The 14,300-nt window shown below is 40.1% G+C and overlaps 2 protein-coding genes across 12 annotated transcripts in view; one reads left to right on the top strand and one right to left on the bottom strand.

Moving 5' to 3' along the window:
- The window catches only part of BTBD10 (BTB domain containing 10), a 32,123-nt gene extending 22,795 nt beyond the window's left edge, over positions 1 to 9,328 (top strand). For all 8 annotated transcript variants that reach the window (XM_074586107.1, XM_074586100.1, XM_074586106.1 and 5 more), the window contains 5 exons: positions 2,179 to 2,281; positions 2,989 to 3,109; positions 4,223 to 4,420; positions 5,832 to 5,942; positions 7,413 to 9,328. In XM_074586107.1, the coding sequence (XP_074442208.1) occupies positions 2,179 to 2,281; positions 2,989 to 3,109; positions 4,223 to 4,420; positions 5,832 to 5,942; positions 7,413 to 7,723 (844 nt within the window). In that variant the 3' untranslated portion in view covers positions 7,724 to 9,328. The remainder of the gene's footprint in view (positions 1 to 2,178; positions 2,282 to 2,988; positions 3,110 to 4,222; positions 4,421 to 5,831; positions 5,943 to 7,412) is intronic.
- Positions 8,863 to 14,300, bottom strand: part of BMAL1 (basic helix-loop-helix ARNT like 1) — a 51,784-nt gene continuing 46,346 nt past the window's right edge. For all 4 annotated transcript variants that reach the window (XM_074586097.1, XM_074586098.1, XM_074586095.1 and 1 more), the window contains 4 exons: positions 13,670 to 13,778; positions 11,813 to 11,906; positions 10,106 to 10,208; positions 8,863 to 9,512 (listed from right to left, as the gene is read on the bottom strand). In XM_074586097.1, coding sequence (XP_074442198.1) covers positions 9,352 to 9,512; positions 10,106 to 10,208; positions 11,813 to 11,906; positions 13,670 to 13,778 — 467 coding nt within the window. In that variant the 3' untranslated portion in view covers positions 8,863 to 9,351. The remainder of the gene's footprint in view (positions 9,513 to 10,105; positions 10,209 to 11,812; positions 11,907 to 13,669; positions 13,779 to 14,300) is intronic.

The raw sequence follows: 14,300 nt of genomic DNA, 5'->3' as shown, positions 1-14,300 counted from the left end.
GTAAAAAGTAGATGTAAGTTTTCCTCTGTATTTGGCAGACATGACAATTATCTCTATTATATAGAGACAAAAGAGTTCATAAGTAAATTAACATGTCATGTTGTACTCATTTCCTTCCATCTCACTGGGCATTGCTTCTGCGTTCCGTCTGCCTCATTCCATCTCTTGTTTTTAGAGCTAGTTGCTTCATAAAACAAAGTAGTGAGTATAGATAGCCTGTTTCAAAATCGCAAGGAGGAAAACCTTGAAGGGATTTATTTTGCTTGAGGGGCCTACACTGACAACATTCAAGCTCAGCACGTTTATCTTCTGAAGTACTTTTTGGACAGAGGAATGTCAAACAGTCAGTATAACAGGTCAGAGCCTCTCAGCAAAGAGACCTAAGACTCAAAATGGTCAATACTTGAATGAAACTTCACAATACGTGTGTAATATTTTCTGTAGAAATTATAATGAGCAACATATTTAACATGTTTACTTGGTGGGAGAAGATTCTATACTTCATTTGCTCAAATACTGGCTGGTTTTGCATTGTCCAAATATAGAGAGCACCCATACAAACTTGTGGCAAGAAAGAAATGAAGGTTTATGTCTGTGTCCCTTTGGATTTGTCTTTTTAATTAAAATGTGGCTGTTTCTCAGCCTATTAGGATATAATCATATTTAAAAAACATATATATAAAACTATTTTCCAAGGTACAGGTAATAAATGCGATTAACAATTTCTGCTTTGTTTAAATCACCACTGCATGGGATAACTAGTACCTTGGTTCCTGTTCTGTAAGAATTCAAGGGAAACAGTTACAGAGAAAGCAAAAAAAGCTTCTCTGTGTAAACAGTAAAGGGAAATAAATAGAAGTAATCATTAAAAGAATTAAATCATTGATGTGAGGCACTTGTATATGTGTATACATGTAAAGATCCAGACTAACGAACTGGGGGTGTATCAGTGTGAAGTTAGACAGTGAAATAGTTTCCTTTCTCATGCCCAGCCTCAGAGTAAGTGGTGCTGGCTCTTGCACTAGATTTTTGTGTGTGTGTGTGTTGCTGAGTTATGCTCCCTTTGGGATTGGTTCAAGGAACAAGCTTATTTTTATCTTCTGCTAATTCAAAAGTAGGTTAATAAAAATATGGAAACAGTGCTCTAAAAGGCAAGTTAGTTATAAACCCACTTTCCCCCAATGTCAGTTCACAGGACACTAAACAGGAACAGCTTAGCTAATCCGTTCTGGGAGGTAAAACTAAGTCATAAGAATGTATTATGTGCCTTAAGTCTATATCCTGTCAGACTGCCTTTTTCCTAAATGTTATTTCTTGTCTTGAAGAGTGTTCATAAAATGCATTTCAAACCGTTCAGTGAAAAAAATTTCCTTTGTTCTCTATTACAAGCATGCACAGTACACCAACTCTGTTTCTTGTAGGTTGTGTGTGTGAAAGCAAAGCTTTGCCATTAGGGTATATTTGTAAATAAAACAAAGAGTAGATGGCAATACTTCTTGAAGCATAGGGTGTAATTCTGCATCATAGATGTGTCTTAAAAAGTCAGCTTTTTTTCCTGGTGATCTAATGGGATACTGTAGATACTGCTTGGGACTTGTAGCTTTCTCCTTAGTCCGACTTTCCTTGCATCCTATTGGGGAGAAATATGCTGTATATGCTGCCCTTAAGTACGAGTGTTTTCTATCAGAATGTTATTTTAACTTTGGAATTAACTGAATGTTTTAAATGAAATTGAGGTGAGTTGCATGTACTTGAACACTAGGTTCTGTGTCTTAAACTACCTCAAATGTCTCTAAATAATGAGAATTCTACAGCAAAACATGTTCTTCAGCTACATCACCCCACAAATGCCAAAGACGACTTGTTTCGGGTTCCCCCCACCTTTGGCACTGGCAGGAAATGGCCTGGTCTAACTTTTGTTTTGATCAAAGGATATTGTCAAGTTAAGATTGAAGAATAAAACTAGACTTCCCTGAGTTACACTACCTGCTTTCTGTTTTTCAGTGGTCTTGCTAAACATAAACTAAACTGAACAGTGTACATACGTACGAGAGAGAATAGACTGTTTTTTCCCTTCCATTTCAGTACAGTTTTTCACATTTTACTTTTCAGATCTATTAAAAAAAATAATATATCATAGTAAGGAATTTTAACCTAATTACTTTTATTCTTGAGCAGGATGTTTGGATCGGGCAGAGAACATAACTTTACACGTCCTAATGAAAAAGGAGAGTATGAAGTTGCTGAAGGAATTGGTTCCACTGTGTTCCGTGCTATTCTGGTGAGTTTTCAGGGACAAGTACTGTTAGGACAAGCGCTGTGAGTATTAAGAGGCATAACTTCTTGATTTCTCCATTTCTCCTTACTTGCATATCTGGACTTTGTAGATGAATTAAATAATGTTGTTCTTGCACTGTTCTCCAGAGGGGAAAAATGCTTGCTAGGAAAACACCCCTAGGTTTTTTAGACATGTGCATGTGACAGCCAGGGGGAGAGAAAGCATGCATGAAATACACAAAAAAAAAAATACTGCCACTCCTATGTGTCTAGTTCAGCTATATTCGGCCCTTTGTATGCTGAAATTAGTTAACTTCAGGTAAAAGGACAAAAGCAAACTTCAGTCTGAGAAGAAAATGGCCCCTTTACATATTTCCTATTTACACAAAGAAGTAGAGCTCCCATACTGCTTTGTCAGTGGAATCAGAATAGCAAAAGCTGAGTGAAGTATAGATAAAACACAGTTTACATGCACCAAAATGATTAGTATTAATAGTTGTCACTGAAATAAAGTGCACTGCTCTAGAAGCAGCTCAGAAAATGGATAAATTTGAGGACAATAAAATTCACAAAGCTTAACATATGTTGCTCTTTCACATTTTAGGGGGTTTGCTTGTGAAGAAATTCATCAAAAATGAAACGATGAAATGTTTCTGTCAGTGAATGTTGAAGTGCGTTATTTTTTTTTGTTTGTTTGCTGTGTTACTACAGGATTACTACAAGACTGGAGTGATACGCTGTCCTGATGGGATATCTATTCCTGAATTGAGAGAAGCGTGTGACTATCTCTGTATCTCTTTTGAGTATAGTACTATTAAATGCAGAGATCTCAGTAAGTACAGAATTTATTAAAATAATTTGAATTATATAAGACTAACTTAAGCAAATATATGGGGGGGTTAATTCTGAATTGTATCCTTTATTAAAGTAAGGAACGTGGCTGACAGTACATGAGCAAAATCTGTCCTTTTTTATCTCTTAGTAATAAAGCTCCAAAGAGAATGGATGCACACCTTTTGAAAAATAATGTTTCTGATATTTCAGTATCTGATCTTCAGATATTTTTCTGCTGTGGTCAGCTCTGCGGAATACTTAAAGTCTATCTATGCATTTGCAGTACAGATACAGTAACGTTAAGTGGTATCTGTTTTGCAGAGGGTAGGGAGGATAATTTATTCAGCTCCTTGCTTATGAGAATTAAGCCGTGTTGCTAGCCAAAGTAGCCCAGCCTTGCTGGTGCTGTAAAGCTGCATCGCAGTTCCCAGCGTGTAGTGTCTCTGCAACTTGTTCCTTCCTTGAGCGCAGACAAAGTTTTGGCCATGTTTAAACGACCTGGCCTCTGCCTTTGGTTCCTTTGATCCGACGGTGTTTGTGCAGCGCAGAGCCCGGTGCCGGGCCAGGCTGTGGAATTCCAGCTGTGAGATCTGCACGGGACACCAGTGCCTTCACCAGCAGCGCTGCGACCTCACGGCGTGTCGCCTGCTGAGTCACGCTCTCGGAGCACTTTGTCCTCAGCAGAAGGATTTAGCAGCTCATGCTGTGAGGGTTTTGATAGGCTTTGTTTTTAAGCTACTGCTTATGAAAAGTGGGTTGCATGCACTACTCTTTCAGCAACTGGCTTAAATAATGTTTCGTTCAGGAAGCCCGAGAAAAGTCTTACGCACAATTACTGAATGTTTAACAGTAGTAAAACATGAAGATCTCCTTCAGGTCACTTCACTGTCTGCCCAATATAATGTTAATATCTGCAGGGCAATCCTATTAGTTAGAACTTCTGGTAGACATTTGGAAAAGTTCTGATCCGTATACAAACTAATAGACTAAATGTCTTTACAGCTGTCTGCAGTAAATACTACAAAATAAACAGAACTGCTGAGTTTCTTACTCCTGCCTTCATTTCTTTACCAAGCTTTCAAATGTGCCTATGCTTAAAATTTTGTTCCAGGTGCTCTCATGCATGAATTGTCAAATGATGGTGCTCGCAAACAATTTGAGTTTTATCTAGAAGAAATGATTCTGCCACTAATGGTGGCCAGTGCCCAAAGCGGTGAGAGGGAGTGCCACATTGTTGTGCTGACAGATGATGATGTTGTTGACTGGGATGAAGAGTATCCTCCACAAATGGGAGAGGAATATTCACAAAGTAAGTTTTTCACTGTTTCCACCAAGCCATACTACGGTAGAGGTAGCAGTAAATGTGCTGATTTAACTTTTTTGTACATAAGGGCAGTTAACAAAGTCTTTACAACATCCCTAATGCCTCACAAAAACTTAGTTTTGGTAGTTCTGCTTAGTATTCTGCTCTACAGAAGTATACATTGCGTGTTACATTCAAATCTAATTAAAGACAGAAGCTAATTTTTATTAGTAAGGTATTGTCAGTCAATGAGGGGGCAGGAAATACTTTTTCAGAAAGAGCTTGATGAGAAAAATGGATAGGAGTCGTGTTTACTGTAGGAGAACAACTAGAGGGTTTTTTTGGGGGGGCGGGGGGGAGAGCATTAGTATTTTAGAAGTGAACAGTTTGGTGTATAGATGGGTTAAGGCACCTGTGAATGGAGTGCCCTTCCCTCCATCAGTGCTCTCCTTGTAGCTTCAGTGTGAAAACTTGAAATTCAGGGTTTTATGGGGGGATGTAGGAGCTTGAGATACTCTTTGTACTCCAGTAGTATAAAAGCTTCTTAGAAGGCTTATCAAGGTATTACAGTTTTGCTTTGTTTTGGGGTTTTTTGTTGTTTTTGTTTTTTTTAAATAAAAAACACCCAAATCACCAACAAAATTCAAAAATCCTTACTTTTTGGAGGATGCAAACCTCTAGCCCTTCCTAAAGAAGGGAGGGTTGATGTGAATATAGATCAAATGTGGCTGTTCTAATGTAGTAACACAATTGGCTCAGGCTTCTAGGATCTTTTATATCTCAAAGATGTCAAGTGAAAATCCTCCTACCTAAGTAATTGATTAGGCACACACTTGCCTCTTCCATTTATACTTTTCACAAACAGTTGATTTGGATCTGTGCAGCTGTATGGGATTGATGGCCCTGGACCCTTCTTTTAAAGTGCAATAATTAAAATTTCAAAGGTGTCCCTCTTGTTCTGCTTCTCAAGTCTGGGTTTTCTGAAACTGATTTGCAGATCTCTTTTATGTAATGACAAACAGCGTGGAAAGATTCTTTTAATGTCTGCAGGAATTCCATCAAAAAGGGAAAAAAATTGAGATGTCTTTTTTTTTTTTTTTGTGGAGTTGGGTGTATATAATGTGGTTTGCTCTGTGAATTGTCCTGTTGCATTCCTAAATCCAACAAAAAAAACCCTAAGTGTATAAAACAGACTGAATTGATAGGGGAAAAAGGCATGTGCAACCGACCCATTTTACAGTCCCTTCAGCCATTTTTCTGATTTCTGTGTTGGATATTTTGAGATCTTGAATCTCTCCCCCGTTCTGAAATAGAAATACTAGAGTAAAAGAAAACAGTGAAAAAGATAAATTTTTTGGTTTAAGACTAGAAGTTTAATCTTTGAATACAGTTTTTCCTCATTAAAATGTATTTTTAGTTATTTACAGCACGAAGTTGTATCGATTCTTCAAATACATCGAAAATCGAGATGTGGCCAAATCAGTTCTGAAGGAAAGGGGGCTCAAGAAGATCCGACTGGGCATTGAAGGTAAGCGAAGGATTGCTTACTCTCGGTGGGGGGAAAGGTCTGCTGCACTTCTCTGCTTCATCATGGTCTCCGCAGCTGAAGAAATGCGGGTTGGTGTTGTCTTCCATACTGAGGTTAGATGAGAAAACGGGCAGAGGGGGAAGGGTACCGAGTAAACAACTGGTCCAGCTACAAAACCCAGATACAGGCTCATGGCTGCTCTACAGGGTGTACCTGGCTGCTAAAGAGTAACTTGGGTGCTTTCTGCTGACTCACGACTTGCATCTCATGCCATTAGCCCTTTGGTTTTCATGAAAAATCTGCTCTGTGCTTTATCTGAAGCAATGATGCATTTTTACGGCTTTGTATATTCTCTTCTTGGTCTGGTGCCCTTTTCAGGGCGTGAGATGAAAATTTTCATGGTAAGTGGAAGGTAGATACTTTCTTTCAGGAAATACAAACCTATCAAATGGATCATTGAGGTGCAAAGAAATATTAATCTGAAATAAGCATCTTGTAAGTTAGGAGGCTGGTGTGTAAAATCTCAGCTCTGGCTTTGCAAAAGACAACTGCGTTAAGTCGTCTTAGATTTTTATGGTGAATGTAACAACTGGATTTCTTTGCTTTTCACTTTCCTTCTGACTGCTGACCCAAATAGTAAAAAATCCAGCCTTTATAATTTGCAAGATTTCTATCATTCACTCACCAAGTTGTCATAGTTAGATTTGTAATTTGCCAGCCAAACCCAAATTTTTAACTGCTCGTGATCTCTAAAATAAGTAACTAAGTTCAGCTGACCAAGGTGTGAGCCTTCAGACTGAGCTGCCATTCAACTAAACAAGAACTGGTTTTGTCTGTAATGCTGGCAAATACCAGATCGTTTCTGCTGGCACTTCTTGTTTTAGACAAAGAACAACTGTTTGACTAAACTTCAATGCTAGTGCCCCACACTAATATGCAACTTTCCAGTAATGAAAATTATTGCCTGGGCAGAGGGGAGAGGTGACTCAAACACCGCATAACCAGAATCGGTAGTTTGTCTAAAAGGATGCATTTGCATTATTTGGAGGAGCTGGGAGGAATGCGCCAGGATTCCACTGGGGAGATTAAACCACAGATCAGAGCGATGCTCTTCCCTACTTTTGAGATCTCATTTCCAGCTTTCCAGGTCATAGTGTTTCAGAAGGAGCCAGCTGCTTCTGGCTCAAGGAAGGAGCAACGGGCTTTGCCTGTGAGTTGTCTGGTGGCGATATATTCGTTACCAATAGCACTGCAGCCTCTTTCCTTACTGTGCGGCTGGTAGTTAAACTGCTGACTGTGTTCCCCCTGCATAGATAACATTAAGAGCACCACCATGGCATCTGTTCCCATTCAGGATGTTGATGGTGACAACTTCTGTTCTTCACTCTGCTTCCACGTTCTTTTTGTAAAAGAAAACCCCGAACTAAGCAGTCCAGGAGAGGTTAACTGCTGCTGCTCTCTGTTTCTTAGGTTACCCTACGTACAAAGAGAAAGTGAAAAAGCGACCAGGCGGCAGACCTGAGGTGATTTACAACTATGTCCAAAGACCGTTCATTCGCATGTCATGGGAGAAAGAGGAAGGCAAGAGTCGGCATGTTGACTTTCAGTGCGTGAAAAGCAAATCTATTACAAATTTAGCGGCAGCGGCAGCCGATATACCCCAGGACCAGCTTGTGGTAATGCACCCTACCCCGCAAGTAGATGAGCTGGATAGTCTGCCCATTCATCCTCCGCCCAGTAACAGCGAGATGGATACCGAGGGACAAAACCCACCGCTCTGATCTGGACTCTTACTAAAACAAAAGCATGCTACTTTAAAGTGACTCTGTACTCAGTTCATGCTACACTGCAAGTCCAGTTTTTTCCATTGTGTAACAGTGTTTAGGATATTGCAGTATGGACCTTGGCAAAGACCAAAGGGAGTACCTGGTTGTTTTTGAGAGTACGGATCAACCATCCCGGGGTTACAGTTACATACATGTATGTGTTTACCAGTAGGTTTGTGACATTGGTGATTTGTACGCTGGACTGTCCTCACTCTTCAGCCCATCAGGACCAGTGGGAAGCTGGTGGCTTAGTGTGCATCAGTATTGTTACACAGGGGTTAGAAAGCAGTTGGAATTGATAGTAGCACTTTAAATGGTTGATAAATGGAATTTGAAGCCATTTTTTATAAACGTATTGCACAATACTAACAAAGTGCTTCTATCAAAAGTATTAACTGTAAATAGTTTTGCTCTGAAGAGACTGACCCTTTTACTGTATATGGTTGAGCACAAAACTACTTACTATTGGGTTTTTGGATTGAGGACATGATTCAATTACCCATGTAACATCTTGTTAAATTTGAAGTTCTTTAGTGAATTTTTTCACTTGTTTGCAGTGTGAGCCATGTTCAAAACTTGTGAACAACGGATAGGGGCTTTATCTTAAATTTTGCCTTACCTTAATCTGTTCACAAATATTTATTTAATACATTTTTCATAAGTGTCATGAATTAGGAAAATGCAAATGGTTCATTCTTCATTTATTAATGATTGTAAACAAGTTTTTCATGCAAATAAAGTTTCCATTATTTTAATGGGTTTGGATTATCTGTGAATGAGACTAAGTGTATGGATGAGTTTTGGGAGTAGTTGCTTTTCTTTCCTCAGGGAAGGATGGTTAATAAGTGAAAAATAAATATTTCTTAGAGAGTCTGACATTACCAGATTTCTCTTTATCATCTCTTTGGTTTTTTCTTAGTATAAACTTGAATCTAGGAGCATGCAATAATAGCTTCTCTAGAAATTTATTCTAGTGGCAAAACCGTGGAAGTGCGTGTAAGTAAGGCTAAAGAAATGATAAATAGGCAACTGCTTCTAGCATGCACCTTCAGCAGGGTTTTATCAAATTTATTTATCAAAGTAAATGCTCCATCTTAGAACAAGGGAAACATTTATTTTAAAAATATTTAACTGTCTAATACATTACACTTTAACAATATTTATAGTAAAGGATTCTTACAAGAAAGAATAAACAGCTTTATGGTACAATTAGTATAAGAAATATCCACATGGGGACTGTTTTGCAGTGTAAAAACACACCATACATCTGAAATGGTCATTTGCATATAAAAGCTACCACTGATGCCAGTGAGTTGCACAGTGATTTAAAAAAAAATTTCAAACAACAGAATCCAAAATATACAAGTATTGCAAGCTATACACAGCTAACCAAATCGACACAGAACACTGGAGCAGGTTATTCCACTTTGTCTGAAGTTACACATGGTAGGATGAGTTGCGTTCTGATACTGCTTTTATGAAATCTGTACATAAAAGCTGCTCAGTCCAACAAGTTTCACAGACTGTAGAACTCCACCAATAAATGCACTTTGATATTTGGATGTTGAAGCCAGGTGCATCATTTACAAGGGCCATGGCAAGTCACTGAAGTCTACGGGGCCACCAAGACCTGCATCTGCTTCAAGAAGGCTCATTATTACTGCCATTGCTGCTTCGTCATTGCTGGGGCTGCTGGATCCTTGATCGTTGTCAATCATATCGATGCCTATATGAGAGTTCTCCCCTGCAAGCAGAAACACAGTAAGTCGTCAGAAGTTCAGCGTTATTTTGTTCACCGCGCTTGCCCTATGACCTGAAGTAGAATATCTGAACTATTCTGGGAGTATTGGTCTGTTTGATATTCAGGTTGCCACAGTTTCAAGGACACCGCTGATGCCTGGTGTCGGAGTACAAAGGTCAGGTCACTGCTCAGAAGTGACCAGTGTGTGCCTCGTAAGGACAACCTTGTGTGCTGTACTTCAAAAGTAAGTCTACATCTAGGAGTCAGCCCAGCCTTCCTTCTCATCCTCAGCTGTTTAAAAGCATTTGCAAAAAGCAGGTGAGAAGTTCAGCTAATTCGCACTGATTCAGCAGGAGGAGAGGCTTTCTAAGTACTACCTAAAAAAATAACAATATAAAGCAAGCTAGCAAAATAGACTGCCGGGCTGCTCTCCTAGCCACCCCTTTAGGCAAACAGAGGGGTAGGTCATGGGCTTTATGCCTCAGCTATACACTGCAGATGGTGAAAGCATGTTATTGCTAAAAAACAATCATCTTGTGACAGTTGTCTATGTGTTTAGTTGGTATTGAGGCACCTTAGTGTGTGACTTCACTTACCAAGAATAGAGGAGTTGTCAGAATACGGGTAACCAGAGTTATCTTGGATTTGCCCAGACAGTAACCCAGCTGAAGAAATGTCTGGAGTGCCACCATTCAAGATCTTGAAAGAAAAAACAGAAGCCGTGTTTTATGCATGAAACATTCCATTAAGTCTTAAATTGCCCTATATTGGGATTTTTAATACAGGGAAGATGGACTTCCTGCAAAAAAGACCACCCAAGGGCTAGCTGATCAGACTAGTTACAAACCAGGAACAGCTTCCTCTGGATTATGCCCATCAAGCAAGCGTCACATAGACAGTATACGGCCCCCAGAATGGAAGAGATGAAGTCCATAGTACATGCTAAGCTTCTGAAAGTAACTTCTGAAAAGCTACCAGAAAAAGTCCTTAGGGGATTTCTGTGAGTCATCTTTGTAATTATTCCATCTGCAAGTGATCGTAATTACAGCTAACTACAGAATGCTTTTGAGTTTACAAATACAGTACATGTAACATACTGTCAACTAAGATCCTTCATTTTAGGATACAATCCTCCCCGGTAGAGACAGACTGCCTGAGCTGAGAACGGCTCTTCCACCACAAGCCTAGCCACGTTCTGGTGCGGAGCAGCACTGTGTACACCACGGCTCGTCAGAAATCAAACAACCTTCCGGGGATTTGTAAATCGCAAGGCAATAGCTGAACGTGAACCACAGCTCTGAACTGCTGAGATGTGTGTACGCTGGAAGGTAAGTACTTGTGAGCTCCCTTCTGAGGGCAGCGTCAGCTGGAACTTGTATTGTTTCTAGCAAACGTAGTCTTCTAACTAAGGAGAAATATTGAGGGGGTACCCTATTAGAAATACCCAACTCTCCATGTCTATTTTCCTTTATTCTGTTACAGTAGCCCTTTACTATATGTAGCTGTTGAGTTATCGTAGGGCAGAAGAAGCAAGAATAACCGTTCCTAGAATTGTAACTCAAGTTTGTTCCAACTTCAAGTTTTATTTCAAAAACAAAGCAAGCCAGGAATAGACAGAAATAGTTACTGACAGCTGTATGCTCCAGTACAAGCAATTCTTGTGTATAGTCATCATCATTTCTGAGGGGAAAAAAGTAAGTCTGAGGCAGCATTTGAACGCCCAGAATAAGGATTTGGATAAGTGCTCCTCTTGCCTTGAATACACCTTCCATAAGCAGCAATTTACTAGATGACTTAAATGCAGGCAGTACGAGCGTTCAGGTGGGTAAGTGTCGGTAATGGTACATGAGTGCTGCTCAAGCATCTTAGAACAAGGCATGGTACATGGTATTGATTTAAAAATAAACTGTCAGTGCACAGTAAAGCATCTTGTTGTCATATTTTGTGCTACAGCAGTACAGTAAAACTATTGTGAGTCATTTGAGCCCGGTCAGTGCTCCAACGATAGCACTTCCAGTGCTCACCAGTGTGTGGTGTTAAAGAGTTTTTGGAGGATCAAGAGATAAGAGGAGGACCCTTTCTTGCAGTTAAAAAAAAAGTGAAGCTCTAAAGAGCAGGTGTATTTCAAAAGCTGCCACTGTTTAAGAACTACTGGTCTTCTTCAGGGACTACTGTAAAGGGATTTTGGCCACCAGAATACTTTTGCAGCCAGGACGAGTTCAACACCACATGTCATTTTACGAAGGTGCTCTCGTGTTGCTTGCCACTACTGCTACCAGACTCTTGGGAAAGCTCGTTCTTACCTTCTTGCCTCCTGGGGAGGATGTGTCCGGCGGGGGGGTGCTGGTGATGTTCAGTGGACTTGAACCGCAGCTAGAGGGTGATGATCCTCTTATCCTAAAATATGGATAAAATAGGCAATGAAGTTACCAGCAACTTTGAGAGTCAGGAGTTTCAAATGCCGGCTTTAGTATAAGGTGGCATAAGCCCAAACTTCCTTTTTGGAATTTCCTCACTTCTTCGGTGTTACTCAAATCAGCAGTAGCAATGTTTTCATTTGCAGCTAGATAAACCGTTAGTTGGGTGTAAATTGTCCAGCTTGCTCCGTCTGCAAGCTTTACCTCCTCGCCTCCTTTTATTTGTTCCTGTACAGCCTTCACAGGGAGTAAGAAAGAAAAGGTCCTGGGTACTGAGGAAAGCCTCTACTTCAATTTAGAGCAGCTAAGAATTCGGGCTGCCCCAGTCAGAGTAACCTAGACTCCTTAAGTGAGCTACTGCTACAGAACAACACCGGACATTTGGTACAGTTAGTGCTGGTTTTTTAAAACTGTCTGAAGCAGCACTTTTTAATTTTCCATAGCTTGATCAAATATAGTTTTTTTTAAATTAATGAATAATGCGTTAACTATAAAACCAACAAGTCTCTAGACTAAAGGGAGGAGGGGTATTTACAGAGAAAAGCAATGGAAATGGGAATCTTATCCTTGGCAGTGTTCCCCTGGGAAAGCTGAACAGAAGGCAGCTTTGGAAAATAGTAACAGCTGCTGGAAAAGGACTGGAACTAACCCAGGGTCTCGAAATGAAATGAAAACATGGGTGGTAAAGTTATACTACTACACTCACTCCAGCTAATTAAGTGTTTTACAGCTACTAAAAGGGATGGTTAAGTTTCAAAGTACTGGTTGAGTCTTGCTGTAGTGGTGTTGGTTTTTTTCTCCTTCTTCTTCTTCCTATTCTTACAGACAGGAAAGAAGCCTTATGTGACAGGTCTGCTGTTCCCTTAAACAATGATGTAAGTAGGCTCTGGCCTGCAGCAGAAACAAAACTATAAGAAACAGACTGAATGTTTTCCTGAATTGCAGCTCAGCAGGGTTAAAATACTGCCACTAAACATCTGCCGGACGAGACCACTTTTATAGGAAAGGCAACAATTCCCAAGAGGAAATTCATGAAGAACAGGGACTGTTAGCCAGTAGAAATTAAACGATACCCGCTGAAAGCAGCTGCTCAGACAGGTGAGAGAGATGAGGTGGCTGTTGTGAGGAACAGCCGAGTATTCCTGCAGCCCATTACTGAAGGGTGCTCCAAGAGTTCTCCATGAAACCAGAGCGCTACAGCTTGACTTTTAGACAGACTGCCCCCGGGCAGGCAACGCTCGCGTAACCATTGTGTCCTTGCTCAAAGAGCTGGGGGAGAACTGCACGAGCTGAACTTACATATCTAACAACGCGAAAAGCATCTGAGCAAAGTGGATCACGTGAAAACAAACATTACTTTTTTGGCACGTAGTCAATAGGTTTGGCAGTTGGAGGTTGCGCCACTTACACCCTTAAGTCACTGGAAAAAGAATGGTCTGGAAGGGATTTTGTTTCTAGTTAGCTGTTCTTTTTAATTGCTGTTTCTGTTAAACAGATAATTACCACCATTACAAAAAAAAGTTCCAATATTAGTCTTTTCCAGTAGAAACCTGGAAGGCTGTAACTTCTTCATGCTTTCACTATGGGCTTTGACTGCCTCAGGAATTCCGACTAGGTAGCTGTAGCTGTCTACTTATAAAATACAATTGTATCATTCCATATTCAGCTTGAAGAAGGACTTCCTTAATTTCTTCCTAAAGAATAATAATGATTTTCCTCTAAGTTCCTGCCATTTTCTCTCACCTGTGAATCTCCATGATTTCTTCAGCAATCATCCTCCCTATTTTACCTGCCCCGGCTCTTGTTCCACCTGGAATTCCAGGCACAGTAGGATGGGTCCTTTTTGGGCCACCTGAAATGAGGAGGTATCTTAAGGTCAGATAAAAGTTTGCAGACCTTTTCCAAAAAGTGTTTATATTTAGGCATGTTTTGACAAGCTGCAGGACCTTCTGAACTGTATTGATTTCCAATGAGTACCTACAAATGTATGGAAAGCTCTGACTTGCACGGAGCTGTGCTATGTCTCTTAGACATCCCTCTGTGCCAGCGGATACACAACATATCCCTGACTCTTACCAGATTCTGGTCATTTGAAGCATCTGGTAGTACCTGTCGTCCAGACTTCATAAAGAATAGCTTGTCAGACCTGCTTTATTCTGTGCCTGAATAGGTTCATCTCCAAACATGTTTGCTCTTTGCTATGTGTGAGGAACTTACCAGCTCATATTCCATTTAATATGGGATAAGCCCAAGTTACCTGATGAACATAAATAAACCCCCTGTAGGTAACTGCAAGTATCTAAAAATGGAGGAGACAGTGAGGTCTACACAGTTAGAGGCTCATGGTTACTTGAATGTGATTTGACACTTGTAC

Source organism: Larus michahellis, chromosome 4, assembly GCF_964199755.1.
Source record: "Larus michahellis chromosome 4, bLarMic1.1, whole genome shotgun sequence".
Taxonomy (NCBI): domain Eukaryota; kingdom Metazoa; phylum Chordata; class Aves; order Charadriiformes; family Laridae; genus Larus; species Larus michahellis.
The sequence above is the reverse complement of the archived record's forward strand: the minus strand, read 5'-3'. Positions and strand labels throughout refer to the sequence as shown.